General features: G+C 37.5%; 1 protein-coding gene across 1 annotated transcript in view; it reads right to left on the bottom strand.

Moving 5' to 3' along the window:
• Positions 1 to 11727: 11727 nt before the first annotated feature.
• The window catches only part of nfs1 (NFS1 cysteine desulfurase), a 28114-nt gene continuing 14068 nt past the window's right edge, over positions 11728 to 25773 (bottom strand). Inside the window, exons 5-13 of the mRNA XM_028812001.2 lie at positions 24459 to 24611; positions 24275 to 24368; positions 24047 to 24181; positions 18102 to 18259; positions 17632 to 17737; positions 16605 to 16686; positions 16439 to 16522; positions 13221 to 13310; positions 11728 to 12370 (exon numbers count right to left, since the gene is read on the bottom strand). Coding sequence (XP_028667834.1) covers positions 12307 to 12370; positions 13221 to 13310; positions 16439 to 16522; positions 16605 to 16686; positions 17632 to 17737; positions 18102 to 18259; positions 24047 to 24181; positions 24275 to 24368; positions 24459 to 24611 — 966 coding nt within the window. The 3' untranslated portion in view covers positions 11728 to 12306. The remainder of the gene's footprint in view (positions 12371 to 13220; positions 13311 to 16438; positions 16523 to 16604; positions 16687 to 17631; positions 17738 to 18101; positions 18260 to 24046; positions 24182 to 24274; positions 24369 to 24458; positions 24612 to 25773) is intronic.

Genomic DNA, 25773 nt, shown 5'->3' with positions numbered 1-25773 from the left:
CATGGTGGGTTTGGAAGACCACCGGTAATAGTGGTGGCTCGTATAGGTCATTAGACGTTAGGACCAAACATAGTAATATAAAATAATATAATCAGGTTAATCTGAATCAGACAGTTGTACTGAGTCTGAGTGTTTGCAAGTCAGAGGGCGTCCTCCAAATTTTGCTGCCATAGGCAACATAACTGGTTTGCCTAAATGGTAGCGCCAGCCATGCTCCCACCTCCATTTTGGCCTTTTTTCTTTTATCTTTCCCTATAGTTTCATTTCCATCACTCTTTTGCCCACATATTCATTTTCTTTCCTCAACACATGTCTATACCACTTCAACTTGCGTTACTGTATTTTATTAGATATTTATTCCACATTTGTTGTATCTCTGATTGTCATCATCATTTTTTGTAACTCCACACATCCCATCTAAACATTCTCAATCTGCCACATTTAACTTCTACTCCTGTCCCCCCTTTACTTCTCATATCTCAGTTCCATACACCATTGCTGGTGCTGACCACTGTCTTTAAAACCTTACCTTTAACCTTCTTCCTAATTCTTTGATAACACAATACTCCTGATATCTTCTTCCAGCTGTTCCATCCATACTGCAATGCGTGGGTAATTTAATTCTCTAATTCTAATTCTAATTCTCCAACATGGGCTACCAATGATCCTAGATATTTAAACTTATTCACTCTTCACAATAGCTTTCCCTGCTGGATAACTTCTGAATCCATCACTGAACTTCACATATTCTGTCTTCTTCCTATTTATCTTAAATCCTCTGTCTTCCAAAGTCCATTCTTCCAACTTCCTTTCCACTTTCTCCTTTCTGATGCTACACAACACAATGTCATTAGTATAAAGCATGCAATCAGCGGGATTGGTCTTTTATCACAGGAAACAACACATCCATAACCAGATCAAAGAGGTAAAGACTTAATGAAGATACTTGGTGCAGACCTCCTCTAGCTGGGATCTTGTCTGTTACCCCAAAACTACTTTTAACCCAAGTGCTCATATCATAGACAATCCTCACATACTTTGCTGGTATTGTCAATATCAGTAGTCAAGAATGCATTGAAATGCCAGGAAAGCATACTAATACCACCCTGACTAGAGGGCTTTGATGCAGCAACATTAATATGGCAATGTGTGGCATTTTGTTGCTACAAAATGTTTCATACTTTTCAATATATAGAGATTTTAAACCAGAATTATAATTTTCAAATTTTGCTGACGTTGTCTTTTAAATTGTAGAAAGAATGCACTTTACTCAGTTACATTTGTGTTTTATATTTGTAATTAATTCAGACCACTTTATAGAGATTTGCTTTCATGTTGATATTAAAGAGTCTTTTTCTGTTGTTCAGTGTCAAAAAATCCAGATTAAATCACTTTTGATTTAATTTCTCTCTGTTATAAAAAAAATCTTGGAAGGAGACGAGACATGGTTTTCTCGGAGAGACACTTACACTTCCCGCGAGATGAGTGTTTGTGCCAAGAGATTTCACCATGCCCGGGGCCGGAAATAAAAGACAAAGAGTAGATGACAAAGTAGAATGTGGTAAAGAATTCAAAAAAGTTGGTGCAGTAACACATGCAGATCAGGTTAGAGATAATGGAAGTACGAAAATTCGAAAGTCTCAAAAAAAGTATAGTAAAGATCGCATTAGTGCAAACAAATGAAAATTATTACTCAGTGAAATAACGGAACAGCGAAAAGAGATCGAATATATTGTTCGGATTTAAACTTTAAGTCAGAGACTTGTAGATCGTCTAATTCGTGTTGCCGGCGAGAATTAAAAGATTCTAAAAACGGTGGCGCAGTATGAAATCCCGTGAGACGGAGACTTTTAACATGAGATTCTTTCAAGTCACGCCATACTTACAACCTTTGGAAGCAAGTCCAGCGAGATGGTGACTTTTAACATGAGATTCTTTCAAGTCAAACCCTACTTACAACTATTTTCAAACAAGACCACGGTCATCTAACCTCAGTCGTGTGAATGCTTTTTGCAGACACACTTCCTGCGCTCTCAGCTCTTATAAATTTTATCAGTACAATAATTTTATACATTCTAGATAACATGTCAACAACTAAGCGATGAAAAAAGAGCATGGACAAACATTCGAAAAAGTCTTTTTATTTATTAAAGAGAAAGAAACGATATTCACTCACAGGCAGTTATATGTTGCTTTGTCATGATGTAAGTCCAAACACGGAATCAAAATTCAATGAGATCTTGACGAAAAGTTAATTCCAAATATTGTTTTTACTAAAGTTTTAAAGTAAAAGTGAAAATAATGCATATGTAACAATTCCCATGAAAATAACAATCTCTTTAAATTGTATATCCAGTTAACCAAACCCAGGGGTGGGCGAGCAGGGGGCAGAGCCCCCTAGTTGTATAAGATTAAAACTACCAAGGATGGTGAAAACTTTATAATCACTGTATCTCTTAACCCCATTTGCATGCACGCACTTTGTTTTATGTTACATGCACATCTCCTTTGGTTTGTCTGCTAGGTTTTTATGGGCATGGACAGCACGTTTCAACATAAGTAAATGATGGTATTAACTGTCACTAGATCCCTAGCAAAAGATCAAAAATCAAAAATAATATAATATTTGTAATCACTGACTCTGAAATAATCTAAAGTGATACTCCATATGCTTATGTTTGAAAATTGTCATTTATTACTTGCTAGGAGTGTCCTTTAGAAGGCTGGGAGCACCAGTAAAGAATCAGATATCAAAAATTATATCATATTCATGATCAGCAACCTCAAAATAGCATAAAATCACACTCCACATGCCTATATTACCAATACCAATTTTTTCAAAGTTTCGTGAAAATGAGCTACTTTGAGCCCTTCTGTCCCATTTGCAGATAAATCTCTGGGGTTGGTTGATGTGGCATGCACAACTTCAAATCCTTCTGATCATTATTGCAGAAGACACCTTTCGGTTTACTCTTTACCATAAGGATGTAATTTCCTGTGCAAAACATGGTCCACAAAGGGCCCAACAATTACAGTTTTTCAGGTCTGTAGGTACATAAATGAGACAAAACCCCCAAAAGCTTGACGTTTTGCATAACTAGATATCAAAATGAGTCAAACAGTATATCATATGTTGTTGAGGTTATCTCATACTGGTGACTCAGGAGGCACTGGTCAAAAAAATCTGAAGTGATATAAAAATCATTCATAAGCAATTGTTATGAACAGTCAGTGCATGGATGAGAAGGGCACAGCCATAATACTATGATTGAAATCAAGTTTGATTAAGCAATACGTGAATCTGCCCCTAACCAGTAATAAATGAATGAGTCAGCAAGAACCAAATATTTAAAAAATGAAAATTCAAACAATCTATGAGAAAAGAAAGCAGATGAACTGCTTCATAAAGACACTTCCATAAGTAACACTTTCATGTTGTTCAACAGGAAACATAAAGATACAATGGACTGTTAAAAATAGTCAGCTGGGGGGTCCTTTCCCCACTTGCTTTCTATGCAGTTTGCATGTTTTGAGTGTATGTATGGTGTGATGAATTATAAGACTCCAACACAACAAAAAAGAGTTGGGGACCGTCCCTGTATAATGTTCAAAGGACAATAATGAAAAATAAGACCAGAAATTGTGATCAAAATACTGTATAGCAATTGACAAAGTACAGAGGCAAGAATGGCGTTTTTATACAGAAAAATATGGCGGATGGAAATGAGTTGGCAGGAGATGACATCATGGCTGTCAGATGGAATTGATGTCATCTTTGGAAGCCGGAAGTGATGTGGAGTCGGAAGTGGTGTTCTCGGGGTGGAACCAGAAGTGACGTCATGACGAGGGTGCCAGAAGTGACGTTGTCCTTGTGAGTCAGAGGAAGACATGACGATCGGTCACCATTTTGGGAACCCAGAAGTACTGGAGGTATTTTATATGTCTTCTTTTGTCTGAAGAGAGAGGCGTTATTACCGTGGATCAACCCCTTGTCTCGCTTTATTTCACTCACCTCCGGGCTTGTTCACTGCCTCCTAAGCACGCATATGTAACAATGGATATTCCTCACACATTGCAAAGATGTATATATTATTAATTTGAAAGTTTAAATTGTTCCCGTGTGAGCGTATTGGTCCTTGATATAGACTGGCATCCCATCCAGAGTAGATTCCTGTCTTGTGGGATCTTGAGTCTGGCCTAGTGCAACTCGGAATTAGATTATGTGGGCTTAAGAATAAAATAAAATTAAGGCAAAACTTGTTGAACGTTACAAGCAAAACAGGCCCAAAGTATGAGAAAAAACAACAAAGAGCTCAAGTTCACCAGAAGCAATAACAGAGTGACAAGGCAGTGATTATTACAGCTTACCGCATATACATACTGTAAGCTGTAATGACTTCTGAGAAAGTTTATGTTCGTACCAAAGTAATTACTGTTGCTTAGCAACCTGATTAATGTTTCGCAGATGGAAAAAAGACAAGAGGTGTGTTCAAGTGACAGATGTGAGTGAGACTGGAGACAGTGAATAAAGAATGCCAAGCTGGCATTTATTCCCTTTTAGAACCCAGATGCTTCCTGGCAGCTACACACCCCAATGTTTCAGTATGTAACCAGGTCATCAGTCATGTTTGACATACCCTCTGTCCTCCTGGCATATATAGATAATGCATAAATAAACCTGCACACAGGATGTTTCTAATGAGTTTGCACTATGTGGGAGAACTTCAGTGACAAGACTCTGAAGGTTGCTGAGGGTTGAGTTGGTGTTGCCGGTGTTCCCAGAAGGAGGTGTTTCATCTCGCAGGGCACCTTGAATATTATCAAGAGGAGTCACAGTTGATGGCACCTCCTGTCTATACAGGGACCTTAAAAGGATGGCTGCAAGGACTCTGAGGGCAAATAAGGAGGTGTATGTTAGAGGAATCTTTCAATAAGTGACACACCATCTATGGTCTAGTGTCCCACATCATGCTTACAGAGGAATTGAAACATTACACACATCCATATCTGCTCCTCTGAGAGTCGCAGTCAGGTGATGGAATGGCCCTTATGGATGTCGCTACTGGGCTGGCTACTTTGAGCAGCTGTTTAAAGCTGATCCTACGGCTAGGATGCTGGGCATCTCTGGGTCCACAGTTCTTGAGGCTGATCTTCCAATTAGCTGTGAATCAGTCTCACTGAGATTGCACAGGTGATGAACCAGCTGAGGGAAGGGAAGTGCTTCAGGGATCTGTGGTATCAGAGGTGAACATCTCCAGACTAGTGGTAAGGCTCTCCTCCTGTCATCCCAATTGACTGGAAAATGGGACCCGTCATCCCTCTCTGGAAATACGGGGGGATAACACTGCTCTATGTGCCTGGTAAGGTCCTTGCTTGGGTCATCCTCAGTAGGATCTGTGATCACTTGCTCACCTACCAGCAACCAGAGCAGTCTGGTTTTACGCCTAAGATGTTTACCATCGACTCTGTCCTGACACTGAAGGTTCTGATGGATGCAAATGCAAATAGGGCAGAGATTCTTTGTACACTTTGTCGATTTTTGTAAAGCATTTGACTCAGTTGATTGAGCAGCCCTGTGGGACATCCCGAGACTTTGTGGGATCTCCCTAAAGTTGGTGGATGTCATGGCCAGCCTGTTCACTGGTACTGTGTGTGCTGTGCAGAGTGGAGGCAGAACCTCTGTGTTCTTCCCTGTTGATTATGGGGTTCATCATGGTGTGCTCTTACTCCTCCTCTGTTTAATGTTTGCATGGACTGGGTGTTGGGCAAGGTCGTGGGGTCCAGCGGCTTTGGGGCATCTGTTGGTGAAGAAAGATTAACTGATCTTGGCTTTGCCAATGATGCTGTGATATTTGAGGAGTCCATGAAGGCTCTGATTGGGACTCTTGAGAGACTTAGCTAGGAGTCTGAGTGTCTGGGCTTGCGATTGTCCTGGATAAAAACCAAGATCCAGGCCTTTACAGTAATGACCTCTTGGGCACAGCCATCAGCAGTGTGTCTGTTTGCGGAGAGAGTGTTGACCTTGTCAAGAGGTTTACTTACCTTGGCAGTGACATTCATGTCTCCGGTGACTCTTCCCATGAAGTCAGTAGACGGATTGGGAGCGGGGGGTCATGAGATCGCTGGAAAGGGGTGTGTGGCGCTCCCGATATCTATGCAAATGGACAAATGTCCAAGTCTTTAGAGTTCTGCTGCTTCCTGTTTTACTATATGGTTGCGAGACATGGACGCTATCCAGTGACCTGAGATGAAGAGTGGAATCATTCGGTACTGTGCCTCTTCAGAGAATCTTTGGGTACCTCTGGTTTGACTTTGTGTCAAATGAGTGGCTGCTTACGGAGTCTCAAATGAGGCACATTACCTGCATTGTGAGAGAGCGTCAGTTGCGGCACTATGGCCATATGGAGCAGCGGCTGGACCAGGTCAAGTGGACATCCACATCGCACCTGGCATTGATGGGTAGACAGTCATTTCCTGGGTGGGGTTGCCAACCAGGATCCCGAGCTGTTTTGTCATGTGGCAGGTGCGGCAACACACTGTACCAGTGCATGCTCCCCAACCTGACCTGACCTGATACATAAACCAAAGAAAAGACTATTGCAGTCCAGTAATGAATGTACACAAGAAAAAGATTCACAAGACAACCAGATTCATCATCCAGCTACACTCAGCAAACTTTCCTGAATTAAATTACAAATGTAACAGCCGAGCTAAGAAATATTGCATTTTATTTACAATCTACTGTATAAACAGTAATTTGTGACAGATGGGTATCAGCAAGAGTGAAAGGAAAGGTCTACAGGACGGTAGTAAGACCAGCTATGTTATATGGGTTGGAGACGGTGGCACTAACCAGAAAGCAGGAGACGGAGGTGGAGGTAGCAGAGTTAAAGATGCTAAGATTTGCACTGGGTGTGAGGAGGATGGACAGGATTAGAAATGAGGACATTAGAGGGTCAGCTCAAGTTGGACGGTTAGGAGACAAAGTCAGAGGCGAGACTGCGTTGGTTTGGACATTTGCAGAGGAGAGATGCTGGGTATATTGGGAGAAGGATGCTAAGGATAGAGCTGTCAGGGAAGAGGAAAAGAGGAAGGCCTAAGAGAAGGTTTATGGATGTGGTGAGAGAGGACATGCAGGTGATGGGTATAACAGAGCAAGATGCAGAGGACAGGAAGAGATGGAAGAAGATGATCTACTGTGTTAACCCCTAACGGGAGCAGCCGAAAGAAGAAGAAGATACATTTCATAGAATGTCTGTCTGTTCCTTATAGAATCCTAAACCCTTTGACTAATTTGGGCCAAATTTGACATAGTTCCTCTCTAGAACCATGTGGATAAGATTAACTACTTTGAAACACAACATTTTGGCCTAGTGATTCCTGTGTGTTTGTGTGTGTGCTACTTTTTTGCAAACCAGTGCCACCTGATGGCTCAGAGCAAGTGAAACATCAGCAGTGACTGAAGCCAGACTAGAAGACAAAATGACCAGAGCTTTACATAACTTACCTGGGCACTGCCCTGTCCTGCTTCTATCTACTGTAATATAAAAAGGAGTATTTTGTGCTTTTGCAGGATGATGTTGGGTCAGGCTTGATCAAGAGTGGAAATGCAGTGCAACACAAAGGGAAATCAAAAAGTTGTTGTTTAATGCCTGCTTTGTTGTTTTTTCCTCATAATTTAAGCACTACAAACTGTCCTCCTTGAACTAAGAGGACAAATCAGACATGACAGTGCTCATAGTGACCACCCAGCAAGGAGGTACTGAAATTCTGGAATCCAATCAGACCCAAAATGAACAAATTCTTGATTTATGAGAGCAGTGATAGAGATAGATAATGGATGGGACAGCTAGCAATAACAACAAGATCACCATTTAAAAACCTCATGAACATTTGCTTTTTTTCCTTAACCCATTTGACAAATATACTTTGGCAGCAATGGGTACTTCGGCTAGTCTAATGTGTATGGCAAAGGCATAGTTCCTCCCAGAAGCATAAAAGCTGGCATCCCAGATCAGTACTTACCACTAAGAAAAAAAATTAGGTTTGCACAGTATGTATGGTCATGGCTGCCAACAGAAGCCACATATAGTAATCATTGTTAAAAAGTGATAACTGCAGTTAACAGTTACTTCATTCTGATACAGCAGTGAATAAGTTAACACGTTTGCTATGGCGAAATGGTAAGCACTAAATCATCCTCTCTGTTTACTGGTCACAGTGATTTGACAATGTGACAGATGTTGGCAACAATACTTGCAGGAAGCCCAAAAGAATAACACTATGGAAGGAATGGTGTATCGTGCAGCATGACATTAAACATAGTCAACCATTTACAGGTATATGGTGCCCTCATTTGATTGTTGGGTAAAACAGTGGAACATAAATGAGCAATTTGAAATAGTGAGTTTCTTTTCTTTAACCAAACACAATTATCACATTCATCAAGACTGGTATCAGGTTTCAGCAACGTCAACTTCATTAGGTCATCTTTAGCAGATTCTGTTTTCCTTTCAGACTGATGATCAACACATTGTACAAGTAGGTGATAAATGCAAGGAGGTAATGCAAGTAATGTTCTCAGGCCACACATTCAGGGGATGGGTACATTTCCATAATGGCCTCCAGTGCTAGCTGGTTGGTTGTTTAATGGCAACTCTGAGGCTAAGGATCTGCACTGGTATCCCGAAGGTTGCTGGTTCGAATCCCCGTCACTGCCAAAAGAGAGATCCTACTCTGCTGGGCCCTTGAGCAAGGCCCTTAACCTGTAATTGCTCCAGGGGCGCTGTACAATGGCTGACCCTGCACTCTGACCCCAAGGGGTATGCGAAAAAAAACCCCAAAAAAAAACTAACAAATACTGTTGTGAGTCGCTCTGGATAAGAGCGTCTGCTAAATGATGTAAATGTAAATGTAAATGTAAATGTAAATGAGTGTGGCAACAGTAACTGGGGAGGTCCTGTCAGCAGTCATTATCTTTCATGGTAAGTCTTCCTTGTGCCATTTTTCAAAAGGGTTATGCCTGACATACATGATTACTGGCAAGGATGCCTAGTAGCACCATTACAAGCTCAGGACCTACCGCTACAGATGTCTGGGATATTTTGAATGCCAACTGCAGGCTGGAGCAAACAGCCATGATCAGTAATCCTCCTGAAAGACTTGAGTTCCATAGTACTTGCTGGATGTGCCACAGGATCCCATCTGGCACTTATTATGCCTCCACGAGGAATTATCCTAATACTGAAGCGGAGCTCCGCTCTTGCTATTTTGTTCTGACTTTGGAAATACATCTCATTGTCTTAACTTCGTGTACACCTGCTGTGATTCACAGCACATGCACAATCATCATTGAGTACCACTTACATTTAACCCCCCCCCACCCCCCTTCTGTTTTTGCTCTAATTTTCTGACCATTCCCCAGGCTGAACCAACCACAGTTTTTTTAAATTAGCCTCTAACACACAAGTGGCTTTAAACCATTTCCTGAGATCACTTTTAGTGTAGAGGTTGCCATATATTTTTAATACAAACATAGCTGTAGTGATGTCCATGCACCTCTGTACATACCATTAGGTCTATAGCTGCGCCTCCACTGCATGCCCAATATAGGGAGTTATTACTATTTACAGTATTTTGGCAGCACCCATTCTTAGAATTATGAATAGTTCATTCCTGACTGGAGCACACACTAAATTCGTCAGTTACAGGACAATTGCTTAAAAAATCAGCATTAGACCCACATATGCTTAATAAATATAGACCCATTTAAAATTTACTTTGTCTCTAAACGGCTTGAAAAGGTAGTTGCCACTTATCTTCAGTCTCACCTTACACATCATAATTTATTTGAGAAAGCAGTCTGGTTTCTACATTGTTCACAGTACAGACATGGCACTAACAAGTTGTAAACATCATTCTAATACGCTCTGATGAATGGAAATTCCACATTAAGTATGTTGTTAGATTTAAGGACAGCATTGAAGGATACCATTGACCGTGAAATTTTACTACACAGGCTGGAAAGTTCATCATACCCATTAAATATTTCCACTGCTGTTATTTCCATTAGTGTTATGTGACATTGACGTAACTTGTGTTCTGTTTTTGTTACTGGAGTATCTTGGACTTTGAAGATAGGACGTTACTGATAAGACTATTAATCATCACTGTAAGCAATAAAGCTAATGTTTGTTAAGAGTTACCAAAAAGGCACTAGACATGACCTTACTCTTGTGTGATATGAACAAAGTAGTTTGGGATTAATTTACAATACAATTAAGAGAAGGGGTTGGGCAATTTTCAAGCTATATTGAGTGTACACTCGGTTAATTGGGTATTCAGAACTTTAATGGTAAAGGTCTGGATCAGCATTAATGCTAATTAAGACCTTTTTTGTTAAACTAAATATTGTAGCTTAATTTTCTTCCACAATATTGATGTCCACCATGTTGCAACAAAGAGTGTGCCTTTTAACACCTTTGGTAAAGGTTAGCTTTACAATGTTATGTGGATTTCCTTCAGAAGAAAGTCAGAATACAGCATACAGAGATGAGGTGGAACGGCTGTCCGCATGGTGTGAAGACAACAATCTATCTCTCAATGTCGACAAGACAAAAGAGATAATTGTGGACTGCAGAAAATTACATCCTGCCCACATCCCACTCAGCATCAACAGTTTAGATGTGGAGACAGGAGTACCAAGTTCCTTGGTGTGCACATAACTGAGGAACTTACGTGGACGCATAACACCTCATCACTAATCAAGAAAGCCCAGCAGAGAGTACACTCCTGAGGCGGCTGAAGCGAGCAAGTCTTCCGTCTTCCATCCTCACCATGTTCTACAGAGGCACCATTTGAGTGTGTTCTGACCAGCTGCATCACTGTCTGGTATGGCAACTGCAACATATCCGACCGCAAGCACCTGCAAAGGATAGTGAAAACAGCAGAGAACATTATTAGGGTGCCTCTCCCTTCACTACAGGACATATTTTACAAACGCAGTGTCCACAAGGCCTGCAGCCATGTGCAGGACCCCTTACGCCCCTCACATGGACTTTTCACACTTCTGCCATCCAAGAGAAGATACTGCAGCATCAGAGCCAGATCTGCAAGGCTGCAGGATAGTTTTTGCCCCCAAGCTGTCAGATTCCTTAACACCAGGCTGCCCCCTGGGATCTTCTACACTGCCCCTCTAACAACAGAACTTTTATGCATGCAACCCAGTTTCCTGCAAAGACGAGTGTGCATGTAAAAAAAGAATTGAAAATCTCATACTGACCTTTAAGTGATATCCTTCTGCTGTGAAACATTCTGACCTGTCATTGTTTACATGTCTTAAACAATTATTATCATACACCGATAATAAGAAATTATTATTTATATTACATATTTATTGACTATATTTATGTACCGAGATTTTTACCATACATTGCAGCAATGTTCATATTGCTTACTACACCTCAATATTGCTGCTACTTCTTTGTCTTGTCTTGTTTGTGTTTTAATTTTAAATCTTAATTTTAAAATTTTACTTCTAATTATAATTTTTTATTTGCACTTCATGTTATTACACTGTGGACCCTGAGCTATGCAATTTTGTCTATCTGTATACTTGTATATGGTTGAGATGACAATAAAGTTCACTTTGACTTGACTTCCTTAGAGATCCATGTACAGGTAGGCACAATATGTGCTGCTCAGCATTTTAGAAAAAAGAAAAAGGCAAAGCAAGCATCACATTTATTCGGTCATTATAAAAGAACAAATTTACAGATACTAATGGTCAGATACACATTTTATAACAGAAGGCCACACAAACATTATTGCATATGTTTAAGATAAATGAGAAGCAATATACTGTATGAATGACTCCCACAGCTCTAAAGAATAAAGCAAACACAGTCCACACCCTTTATGAAGTATGGCATACAACGAAAAATATGTATTTGTATTATTTCTTCAATAACATCTACAAGTATGAGAACATTTCCTAAAAACTGGTCCAAATTCATATTATCAGTTACATGTACAATTTCTGACTTTCTTTTTAAAACCTTTGACATAACAGGGTAGTGCATGAAACCTTGGACTGTAAAAGTTCAGTTGTCAAACTATACGTCTCAAATATTAGTAAAAGACAACAGTCCCACAAGCCAAACGAGAACTAACTCCCACTCAAGCAATAGATGTGTGTGTGCAGGACTGAAATGAGCCCAACAACATAGATGCCTATAGCAAAGGAGGTGGTATTTCAGAAATTTAGCAGTGAAGTATATCTTCTAAGTTGAATACATTTCTTTCTTTTCAGTGCTGAGTCCACTTAATGCTCTTCAAATCAATTCCCTCTTGGACCATTTCCCATAAAGGACTGTAAAGAGACAAAAAAAAAAAAAAATCAGACAACTTAGTTGAAACAAGCACTGGTAATCAAATTAGTCTACAAAATGTTTCTTTGACAGTTATCTCAAATCTGACCCCACAGAATATACTGTAAATAAGAAATCTCTGGCACATCTGGACTCAATTATGATAATGCTAATATTTCCAATGACAAAATGTACTTTACCACACAGATGCATAATACAAGTAACCCAGCTATCAGGGAAGCACTGCCAGATCCAGATTCCCACAAACACACAACCTTTTAGTCAAAGAACAGGCAGAATCATATTAAAGTGTAATCAGTTTGTTAATGAAGAGTTATAAAATGAATAAATACTTACCTGGTGTATCTGCCTATACATGGTAACTTACAATGAATTAATATACAGTATGTTGATGTGACCAAGAATGGTCAGAAACCCAAGTGCAGTACTTTAATTTACAGAATTTTGTTAATAGAATTCACTTAAAAAAAAACAAAAACACCAGAACTATGCAAATATGTCTCCTCTGAAAATATCAAATTTTCACTTTACTCACAAAGCCGATTCTAAAATTCAGACCTTGCATAACTGCAAACAGTAAAATGAGTAACCCTCTAGGTATCCTGAAGGTTGCCAGTTCGAATCCCCGTCACTGCCAAAAGAGATCCTACTCTGCTGGGCCCTTGAGCAACGGCCTTAACTTATAATTGCTCCAGGGGTGATGTACGATGGCTGACCCTGCGCTCTGACCCCAAGGGGTATGCAAAAACTAACAAATTCCTAATATAAGAAATTGTATAAGGCAAAATAAAGAACAAAAAAAAAAGGTGAAGGGCTTTACTTTCAACACACCTCATTTCTCTCAACCTCCTGACATGCTGCACACATTTCTTTACTGTGTAGTCCACCTCCTCCTCAGTAGTGAAGCGACCAATGCCAAACCTATGGAAAAATAATAATGTGGACTGTGAGTGATTTACATGACAAGGAAAACAAATGGCATGGAGAGAGATTTTTAAAAACTATGACTTGGCTTTTACTATAATATTAGAACCTGCTATTAAAATGGCAACGATAACACTAATTCCCAGAACCTTGCAATCCTGGCAGGTCTAATAATATTAGTTATCCTCCACATCTAACCAGCAGCAGATTAACTCTAAGCATTCTGCTTAAATATATTACAAAAAGTTTTACATTTTTTGTACTTTGCATAGACTATTTTACTCACTGATAGAGCCAATAAATATATGCAATTGGATGGGCGCTGCTTTAAACATTATACTGATACTTCAACAAGGAAGCAAGACTGAACATATTAAAACCAAATTTCTGTGGTCTGGATTTACCTTTATTTTGTATAAGTTTTAAAAGTTTGAACAATGTAGTGACTTTCAAAATCAATTGCTTTCTGTTAAATTTGGCATGTCTTTTTTTCTTTTTTTTTTTAAATTGATTGAAACCTATACGCAATAAGTGAATGTAATGAATCAGTCTGCTAAAAACAATTTCAAATTAGGCTTTAGAAGACATGAAAATTTAGAATATGTAAACTGCATTCCAAGAATTACATTAATATTTTTTTGAAAAGATACTGTGCTTATAAAAGTTGTTCTTTCCTAATTCTGCAAACAATACTATTTTAAATTAGTTGCCTACATACTATATATTAAGTTCTTTATTAGAGCTAATGTAAATATCATAAAACCAAATTGTCTGCATGACAGGAAATACTTAGGACTTACTAAAACACCAAACAATTATGCACAAGAATTTATTTCTCAGATCTAACATTCACTACACATTATTTAATAAATAATGCATTAATCTTCTCAAAGTCATTTGTGTGTGTGTGTATCATTGTTATTATTCTGTTATTGTCACTCTTTTGAGGAGACTTACAAGTGAGAATTTAATTGCAATTTGAACACTGTACACATGACAATAAACTTGAACTTGTGTTTGCACAAACCAAATTCTCTAAGTTATAGACATTTTGTTTTATTCTATAGTGGTGGATATTAAAAATAACATTTGCTTTAGAATATTCACAGCAGCACAGTTATTTTAATAAAACAAACAAAAAAAGTACTTACGGCCTGTTACATGCTGTATTATACAACTGAATTAGTGACTTAATTTACATTAAAATTTTGAACACGCATGAAGTATATATTTTGATATAACAATACCTAACCATTACCAAAAAGCTCAAATGAAAAAAGGAAATACACTGATAGGATTAAATATACTCACAATATCATTTCCTCTATGGCTGCAGCTTTCTGCTACATGACACAACAGATCTGGTTTTTTATATATATTTATATTTAATAATATATATAATCTCACTTGTATTTAATAATAATAAATTAACCAAGCTTTTCATGTTGATCTTTAAATGACACCATGTTTATTTCGCTTAACAGCTACTTTTCAGTTGGCTAACTCTTGTTAAATAAAGAGGTTTATTTCAACTTTACTGAGGTACTTGTGTCTCTTATTTGTAAAGAAAATGTAGCAGTAGATGTTTGGTGATATACAGTATTTCTATACCCAGTGAAACATTTTATTGTAGTTACTTTTTAAATGGATTAGGTTTTGTTGATATGTACTCCAGTTTAAAAAATTGAAGAAAAAATAATATACATACATATATATCTCCAGCATCTTGCTGAATCCATGCCTCACAAAATGAAGATATACCTTAAGTATTACATTTAAAGCTTTTTCTACATGTAGATTACTAGCATGTATTCTATTAGTGCTTGAGAATGATGTTGGTGTCACAGTTTGATTACAGTGCCTTATAAATTACTATAAAAATCCTTTTCTGTTGACTTGGTCACACAGTCCAAGTTCACCTACTCAATGATGGCTACCAATGGATATCTTCTGAATACCAGTAGTTGCCTTCCTGACTGAACACATTTTCAAATATAAAAAAAAAATTCAGAAATAAAACTTTATACAGGAGAAAATATGGGAGGATGGAGATTAATTATCAGCCAAACAATAAGTCAAATGTACTATACAGGCTACAACTTTCTGTTTTGCAGAGTGCTCATTTCACTACGATCTTTCAAATCAGAAAGAAAAGTATAGCTTGGATATAATTCACTGAAAATCCTGCAAAATTATTCTGCTTTAAACTGTAGCTTTAATTTAAATAAAAGATAAGCAAGGAAAGTTACAAAACAAACAAAAATTGCAAAAAAAAAAGTTATAAAAATTGAGAAACTGAAAAGTAAAACAGCAGTATTAGTAATGGTATGTCGGCTGTTTTACTATTAGCAGTGAATATCGAGCATCAGCAGCCTGCCACAGCTGTAGCTGTTTTATGTCTAAGCTTCCTGAGTGCCACTTCCTATATTGTCAGGATGTGGGTCAATCCACAATCAACAGTTTACATAGCTGACATCTACAATTGTACACAGGTAGCCCAGTGAGCCACTGAAATGGCAAAGATTGAAAAAGAATCCACAATCAAACATTTAAGATGGAGTGTTCAAATGCACTATTTGTAATGATATATGAAGAAAAATTAATGTGGCTTATTTTTCATAGTTTTAAGTGCCTGAAAGTGACTGTAATGTGAGCACTATTACTGTCACTTGACTTCAGTTTGGAACTGTTTTGTTTTACTGTGATTAAAAAAATCTGTATTTTTATATGTAAGCATAATATAACAACTAGTGATGTGTAAAGTTTGCAATTGTATTTTACCTTTGAACTTGTTACTAAGCCTCCACTCATTAAAGAGCTCAAAACAAAAACAAACAATTTAATTTTTTAAAAGATATTTCTATAATGAAAATAAATAATGTAGACTATTGTCATTTGAGATGTCTACAGCACACAAATCTCAATATAACATGTAACAGGGCCCCACCTCATCAAAACTAGTCGGCATACCCTTGAAAAAAATTGGCACCAAGACATACAACTAACAAATAGGCAACATTATTTTGTCATAATGCATTGCTGCAAAAAATGACATAGCTACACAATATATGGCATATATGCTATTGGAAGCAAATGAAAACATAAGACACAGAACAGCACATTACCTTATTGATGAGTGTGCCAGATCCTCATCTGCGCCAATTGCTCGTAATACATAAGATGGCTCCAGGGATGCAGATGTACAGGCACTAGGACAAATTCACAGAAACACAAACATAAAGAGTGCTGTACAATTTGAGTCCTTGAAGGAGAACATCTGATTTATCATACCTGCCGGAAGAAAGGGCTACATCCTTCAGAGCCATCAGTAGGCTTTCTCCTTCAACATAGGCAAATGACAGATTGATACAACCTTTTCAGTAAAAGACAAACAAGAAAGCAAGAAATAAAACAAAGTGTGAAAAATGTATTGGGGCATTAGCACAGTCAATTTAAGTGCCCAAGAACAAGTTATATTAGATGTCCTTGCTATAACACGTAGATACAAAATGATGGAACTAATCTGAGACCACTAGTCTTTACCCGAGGTCACTAGTCTTTAATGGTATACACTATTGTGTGAGTTGGTATACCAATCCACTAACTGATTTGTAGATACACTAGTAGTGAGAAGCAGATATGATAAAATTACTGTACATGAAACATTTAAAGAAATTTATATAAAGTATTAAGAAGTCTTTCATAAAATGAATTAGACCAATATTAAAAGAATTTTATTGTAAACACAATAACATTAACTACTTCAAAATAACTCTCTTCAGAAGCAACCCACTGTCTCCATCGATCCTTTCACCCCAGAAGAAATCTTAGAAATTTTCTTCTGCAAGATATATCAGTACAGTTATATTTACTTGTTGTTGGTACTTGTGATTTTTTTGAGATCTGACAAATATTGCAGTGGGAATGTGCTCAGAATCCAGAAACTCCATAACTGACAATACAGAATGAATTGTTGCATTGTTATAGAGGGCAATCCCGTTTTTGGCAATTTAAAGTTAAAGGTAGCTAAACTTGAGCCCTGGATGAAACAGTACCCTGCAAAGATGCACTTTAACTTTTTGTACTTCCATTGAACTTTTGTGAATTTCCAGGCAGTGCAATACTGCTCAATATTCTTGTGCTCCATTTGTTAGAGAGTCAAGAAATATACTTTTAATAATTTTACAATAACTCAGAATATAAACAGTGAAGCAGGTTAATTTAATGAGAAATGTCTTATAATTTTAAAATATGTACGTAAGGATAGTGAAGGGAACAAATCCACCAAAAATGCCATAAAAACTGCATTAAATACTACCTGAATATCGCTGCTCTGGATCCCCATTCATTACAACATCTGGGATTTCAGACATGATTTTCTGGACCAGGCGCTCGGATAACATCTTAATTCTTTTATGATCACTCTAATAGGAAATGAGAACCATATAAATTAAAAAAAAATGTGGACTGAAGAGGGACACTGAGAAAGTCTTACTTGAACCAAATAATAATCCCATATGCATTGGCATTAAACAGGACTTATTCAATACAATATTTACATAAGTAAATGCAACTTAAGGCTACATAAGTTTAAGACTTGGCTACTACACTAGAAGAACCTCACTACTTGCACAATGTTCCTAACAAAGCAAACTAGCTACACATGTGAAGTTCACAGGTCAAACAGCCATGAAGCAAGAACGAAACAAGAAAGTTAGACTTCTACCTACAAATAAAATAAAATAAATAAATAAGGGTGCTATTAATAAAATGTTGGTTATTCTATACCTCCATTTCCTGTTTAGCTATCTCACAAGCAGCTCCAAGCCCCACAACTAAAGCAGTGGGTACAGTTCCCGACCGCAGACCTCTCTCTTGTCCACCACCACTCTGTAGAGGCTCCACCCGTACGCGAGGCCTTCGACGCACAAACACAGCACCAACTCCTGATAGCAAAGCACAAAAATGGTGAATCTTTCCAGCACATGACACAGGTCATGTCCTACACAAGATTATGTAATTTGTGAAAACTTTCTATGTGATGAGAATATCAAAGCCATGTTATACCAGAAGATTTCTAAGTTAAAGAGCATACATTTCTGAATAAAATTAAGTTAAAAAACCTTCATGCACCACTACAAAACTTGAGAAAATCACTTTGTTCATATGATTTAAATAAAAAAAAAAAACACAACTTGTTATTCCAAAGAGATTGTAGGTTTTCCTTGGAATAGGTCTTTTATTCAGAGGCTACTATGCTTCATAATATGAAAGTAATGTTTAATCATATTTCTTGCTTCCCAGGCTCTAGGCTCTAGACTTTAGACTTGGACTGAAGACTTAAGTTAACCGTGAAGTCTGTATTTTGTTCTTTTCTAAGACACTTTGCAAATCAAAAAAAAATTTAATTTACAGAACTGCATTCCATTCTTGCACCCTGATCAGTCTAGTTGAAGTGGTCATGCCTTAGTTTACACACTCTTTACAAGTGGACTGCTTTTAATAGTTAGTAGTCTAATGCATTGTTTCTCAACCTTTTTGGTGTCATGAACCACTTTTTCCCCATACAATTGTCTTTGAAACCCACCAATTATTTCCCTTGGTAAATCAAGTGTGATTGTTGGAGCAACTCATGACACATCAGCGAGAAACACAGGTCTAACGCAAACATCTTCAAATTTAGGACCTTTTGGTTTTGAAAGTCAAAGCAACAAAGGCATGGCAAAAAGTGTGACTGTGCTTTTTGGCCAAGTATGTATTAGAACATTAGATTGTGGTAAAAAATGTTTTGGTCAGATGCATAAGGAAAACTGTCAGGAAGAATGTGTGATGGTCTGAAGTGAAGACGACAAATGGGGAGGACGAATGAGGAAATCCAATGTAACAAGCTCAGCAGCACTTTTACAAAAGATGAGGCTGTAACAGTGTGATCAAAAGAAAGGTTGGCATATTGGAGTATGAATCTTACCAAGCAGCCAAGTCTTTGTAGCTTGTAAAAAAAGGTGTTTGAGTGTGCTAGAAAAAAGCCTCAGATGAAATTTAGTAAAAAGTACATTTTGTGACAGGAAAATAAACAAATGAGGAGTACAGTATACATACTGAAAATGCTAAAGTTGAATATACAATTAGGTCCATAAATATTTGGACAGAGACAACTTTTTTCTAATTTTGGTTCTGTACATTACCACAATGAATTTTAAATGAAACAACTCAGATGCAGTTGAAGTGCAGACTTTCAGATTTAATTCAGTGGGGTGAACAAAACGATTGCATAAAAATGTCAGGCAACTAAAGCATTTTTTTTAATACAATCCCTTCATTTCAGGGGCTCAAAAGTAATTGGACAAATGAAATAACTGGAAATAAAATGTTCATTTCTAATACTTGGTTGAAAACCCTTTGCTGGCAATGACAGCCTGAAGTCTTGAACTCATGGACATCACCAGATGCTGGGTTTCCTCCTTTTTAATGCTCTGCCAAGCCTTTACTGCAGCGGCTTTCAGTTGCTGTTTGTTTGTGGGCCTTTCTGTCTGAGGTTTAGTCTTCAACAAGTGAAATGCAAGCTCAATTGGGTTAAGATTAGGTGGCTGACTTGGCCATTCAAGAATTTTCCACTTCTTTGCTTTAATAAACTCCTGGGTTGCTTTGGCTGTATGTTTTGGGTCATTGTCCATCTGTATCATGAAACGCCGCCCAATCAATTTGACTGCATTTAGCTTGATTTGAGAAGACAGTATGTCTCTGAACACCTCAGAATTCATTCGGCTGCTTCTGCCCTGTGTCACATCATCAATAAACACTAGTGTCCCAGTGCCACTGGCAGCCATGCACGCCCAAGCCATCACACGGCCTACACCGTGTTTTACAGATGATGTAGTACGCTTTGGATAATGAGCTGTTCCACGCCTTCTCCATACCTTTTTCTTGCCATCATTCTGGTAGAGGTTAGTCTTGGTTTCATCTGTCCAAAGAATGCTTTTCCAGAACTGTGTTGCTTTTTTAGATGTTCTTTAGCAAAGTCCAATCTAGCCTTTCTATTCTTGAGGCTTATGAGTGGCTTGCACCTTGCAGTGCACCCTCTGTATTTACTTTCATGCAGTCTTCTCTTTATGGTAGACTTGGATATCGATATGCCTACCCCCTGGAAAGTGTTGTTCACTTGGTTGGCTGTTGTGAAGGGGTTTCTCTTCACCATGGAAATGATTCTGCGATCATCCACCACTGTTGTCTTCCATGGACATCCAGGTCTTTTTGCGTTGCTGAGTTCACCAGTGCTTGCTTTCTTTCTAAGGATGTACCAAACTGTAGATTTTGCCACTTGTAACATTGTAGCAATTTCTCGGATGGGTTTTTTCTGTTTTCGCAGTTTAAGGATGGCTTCTTTCACCTGCATGGAGAGCTCCTTTGACCGCATGTTGTCTGTTCACAGCAAAATCTTCCACATGCAAGCACCACACCTCAAATTAACTCCAGGCCTTTTATCTGCTTAATTGATAATGACATAACGACGGACTTGCCCACACCTGCCCATGAAATAGCCTTTGAGTCAATTGTCCAATTACTTTTGAGCCCCTGAAATGAAGGGATTGTGTTAAAAAAAATGCTTTAGTTGCCTCACGTTTTTATGCAATTGTTTTGTTCACCCCACTGAATTAAAGTTGAAAGTCTGCACTTCAACTGCATCTGAGTTGTTTCATTTAAAATTCATTGTGGTAATGTACAGAACCAAAATTAGAAAAAAGTTGTCTCTGTCCAAATATTTATGGACCTAACTGTACATGTAGCAAAGAACAAAGCTATGGTTGCATTTTGAGGAATTCTATTTGCTATGCCTCCTAGGAATGTGGCCATGTAAAAAGACACAACAGTATGAAACACAGACTGTAAGCAAACAAGAAGTACTTGTTAATTTAGTGAAAATTAGTTTAGATATATTAGTGTTGAATTCCTCCCATATGGCTAAATCCTTACAAATTCAAAATACTTAACCCATCTAGTTTTTATTAAAATTGCCAAACAAGGATGTGTTCTAACTCGCCCACCTATTACTATCGTTCTTTGCTCTCAATCACCCCAATTAATACCTATAGTTCCTCCTAAGAAGTACCACTATTTGTAGATATTTAGATATAACATAATTTATATATCCCAAGTTTTAGTATAGCTTCGGTAATGCTCCTTCTTTAATCCTTATAATTGTTTAAGAGAACCCTTTGATTGGCTCTCTTAAATGTTTGGGTATTGATATGCTCCCATAACAGCAAGTTACTGTCATTTCTACCTACTAATGGATAGTTAATATTGTTAAAAGATTCACTCGCTACATTGCTGTCTCCTTTAATATCTTTCCTCTTCAAGCTAGTCAGAGTTAAATTGACTATATACCCATATTTTAAATTTATAATTCAAAAGTGCTAATACACCACACACCCCAACAATTATTAGTTGGGGTTTAGATCTCTTGCTATGGAACACAAAAGCCCCCCATTAAGTATCACAACCTACTGCAGATCAGAAGGCAGACTCTCCCTTCTGGATTTCTGAATTGTGTCACTGAGATTTTGCGCAGTGTCTGGTTTAAAGCAAGTTGGCACTTTTTTGAATTGCCACTGAATCCAACATAGCTGCCATTTAATCATTTTCTCCCTCCTCCCCTTCACAATACTAAAAATAAAATCCAATGCTACCAACCTGGGACCCTTAATTTATTATATAATGGCATATAGTGCAAGGTTGAAAAATCTCCCAGGCTACTGCCCGAAGTACTGCATTGCACTCACCTAATTTTCACGATCCTGACTATGTAAAGGTGGTCACTACATCTCTTTTCCCTCCTGGGAATATCAAAGCATATGGACATTTTCAACAATGCTGGGATGCTGACATTTCAGTTCCTGAAGTCCCACTTTGAAATTCATCCTCTTCTTTTTACTTCTACCTTACAACTAAGGTCCATTGTTAATGCTTAAAAAATGGCCTTATCTTCAGTGGTTTCTGCCATATACTTTACAATTTCTGTAATGCTCAATCCTCAATCCTAGGGAATCTTATAGCCCTCTATCAGTTCTCTCTGGCAGCAGGACCTTTCTTCAACATTCCCCTCTTATTTAAATCTATAGTTACATATATTTCAAGTGCCTAAAAGGACCCCAGTCTCTAAAATAATCAATTTACGTTTGTTCACTGCACTTACCTAACACCCTAAAAACATTTCTCCATGGTTTTGACCATTGATCCTTGCTGTCCCTTCTACCAAGTAAGCACTCCAGGTCTCTGCTTTTAAGTCACCTATCACTAACTTTCTCTCTCCTGTCTTTCAGATTAACATTTACTTCTGCATGTTTTACCCTGACTGGACCTTTACTCTCTCTCAGCCTTTCATTCAGTAAAGGTTGTTTTATGTGGACGCAATCGCTGCAAATAGCTCTCATTGAAAATGTGATGTTTCTTTTTTTTTTTTTTTTGCATATTGGCAAACTTAACTTTTACTTGTCTGGAATATTTAGTAGAGTTGACCAACGAAGCGTCTGGTTTGTATATTAGAAAGTGGCATGGTGTTATGCAACATCTGTAGTACTGGGTGTCTGGTGATTGCCATTGAACTCTCCCTCCCAATCTTTTTTTCTACCTAAATTTTGACCTTATTAGAGTCTGTCATTCATGTTGCATTTCCCTGCTAAGTTTTGTTCAGTCACTGCAATTATTTCATTTATCATCTTCCAAAAGGGCATTAGCATATGTAGTGAGTTACTTGGGGAAGGACATTATTGTTACTGATAGTTATCAGTTTATTATGGCTCACTTGTCATTTTCATGGAAAACATATTAATATTATTACATTATTGCTGTTAAAATTACAGTACATTAGCACAATAAGTAATAAGCAATTTATTTTAGTGTAGAAAGGTTCTGCTACCCAAGTAGCAGCAAGCATTAAATATGAAGATCTCTTCTATTACTACAAAAAAAACCTTTAACAAAGACATCTTTATAGCAGCTAAAATTTAAATAACAGAGGTGAAGATGGTCAGATGGAATTGAAGAGCTTTACTGAAAAAGTAAATGCCTGCAGAGTAGAGACAAAGGACACTGATAGAGACTATAAATAACGTAATGAATAGAATCGGCTCAAATTAGTTTAGTCATCCGGCGTGAAAGGCAGAGAGTTAATGGGTTAAAAGATGCACTGTGATGGAAGTGGAGCTGATTGAATGAAGAAGGGGCATCACCCCTAAGAATGATCAAGAGCATGAAAAATTAGTTAGACAATAGCTGTAAAAGATTGATGGTGTTTTACAACCCATACCTCGTGTTAATATAATATTTGGTTCACAAGTATTTATTTGCTCTTTAACTGGTTTTTTAATATTTTTCTATTTTTAAAAACCTTTAAATAAAAAAGAATACAGTTATGGAAAAAATATTTTTTTTTAACACTACTTTGGTTTACTAATTATTTTTCAATAAGCAGAATAATCTTTAAACCTTCTGTCTGAACTCATAAGCTTTCAAACTAGAAGTTAGCTTGTTATGAAAAATTGGGTATAATTAAACTTTTGAAGCTATTATAGCTACAAGGTGAAGTTTACTATTACTGGTGTTATACAAAACAGAATGAAATGAATAAAATAAATATATTCTTACTAATAATAACTCAATGTTAATTATCAACTGTCTTTCAGCCTTCATTGATCCCCTTCACCAGAAATCAAAACCCAAACCAATAAAAGTACCTTTGGGGCCATAGATTTTATGCCCACTGATTGACATTAAATCTATCTTGAGGTCATTAACATCCAGATGTATTTTTCCAACTGCCTGAGCAGCATCAGTGTGAAAAAAAACATTCCTCGACTTGCAAATATGGCCTGAGGATATTAAAAAAGGACAGATAAAATTAGTCCACTGTAACCATGGAGTGTCATGTTAAGGAAAACTTTACCATACCCTACCCAATATACCTATGTCTTTCACTGGCTGTTTCACACCAATCTCATTATTCACTGTCATAACAGACACAAGGCTTGTGTCAGGGCGGAAGGCATCCTCCAAGACCTAAAATAAACAGCATCAGAAAATAAAGAAAATAAAGGAACAACAACTTATACCTGTGCATACAAAGGAGATTCAAAGCACTAGACTCACTTTTAAATCTATCAGCCCATTCTTATGAACTGGCAGATATGTGACTTCAAAGCCCTCTGCTTCCAGGGCTCTGCAAGAATCTAGCACACATTTATGTTCTGTCTGTGTCGTAATCACATGTTTCTTCTTGGACTTGTAAAACCTTGCAATACCCTGTTTTAAAAATAAAAAAATATATTTGTCATATTAAATTAGTGGCAGCTCAATGGTAAAAAGTGTCTCAATTCCATGACTTGTTACGATCTGTGCTGGTCTTTGATATTCCCATGCTTACATAGGTTTTGTCTCAATATTCCCCTTTAAACAGTAATTATAGATGAGATTTGTGTGTGTGTATTCTATGCAGTGTACCAATTTAAAAACAAGAGTTGCTCCTGTTTTACACTAGATCAAGGGTGGGCAATGCCGGTCCTAGAGAGCTGCAGGTTTTTGTTCTGACTCACCTTCTTAATGAGAAGTCAATTATTGCTGATGAACCACTTACTGCTTAAGTGACATTTTGATTTTACATTTTAGTGGTCTTGTTCATTAAGGGTCCCCAACCATGATTGCTTATGTCAATCTTAAACAGTTGCATTCACTGTTTTAATGGCTCCTTATTAGCAATAAGATGTACATGACAAAGTAGCCATCAGTTCTCCATCTAGCTTTTTGTTTCCATTTACATCTGTGTATGTTCATCATGCACTGTTTGATTTAATAAAACACTTAATAGAAAAATGTGACAGACTAAAAATGATCTGTTTAAGGCTTCAAATCATTTGGATGAAATCTTTGGAAAGGAAAAAAATCTACAATATAAGAACCTTGCATCACAGACTAACAAGCCATATAATTAAATTAGGTCTGAAATTGGCAAGGATTGGTTTCTAATTAAGCAATTGAGTTGGAAGAAAACTTGTAGACACTGCGGCTCTCCAGGACCGACACTGCCCACCAAAAAAAAAAAGTTAGGGCAGAGTGGTGGCTAAGGATCTGTGCTGGTATCCAGAAGGTTGCCGGTTCGAATCCCTGTCACTGCCAAAAGAGATCCTACTCTGCTGGGCCCTTGAGCAAGACCCTTAACTTGTAATTGCTCCAGGGGCGCTGTACAATGGCTGACCCTGCGCTCTGCCCCAAGGGGTATGCAAAAACTAACAAATTCCTAATACAAGCAATTGTATAAGGTGAAATAAAGAAAAAAAAAAAACTTCCTTTGAGACTCTAAAGGACAATGCAACTTCAAAAAATTGACAGATTAATGCAGCACATTTTTAATTAACACTTAACTTCACTGACTTATAATTTTAAGTAAATGATAAATTAACCCCAAGAT

This window comes from Erpetoichthys calabaricus, chromosome 10 (genome assembly GCF_900747795.2).
Source record: "Erpetoichthys calabaricus chromosome 10, fErpCal1.3, whole genome shotgun sequence".
Classification (NCBI taxonomy): Eukaryota; Metazoa; Chordata; class Cladistia; order Polypteriformes; family Polypteridae; genus Erpetoichthys; species Erpetoichthys calabaricus.
Note: the sequence above shows the minus strand (reverse complement) of the source record. Positions and strands in the feature narration are given on the sequence as shown.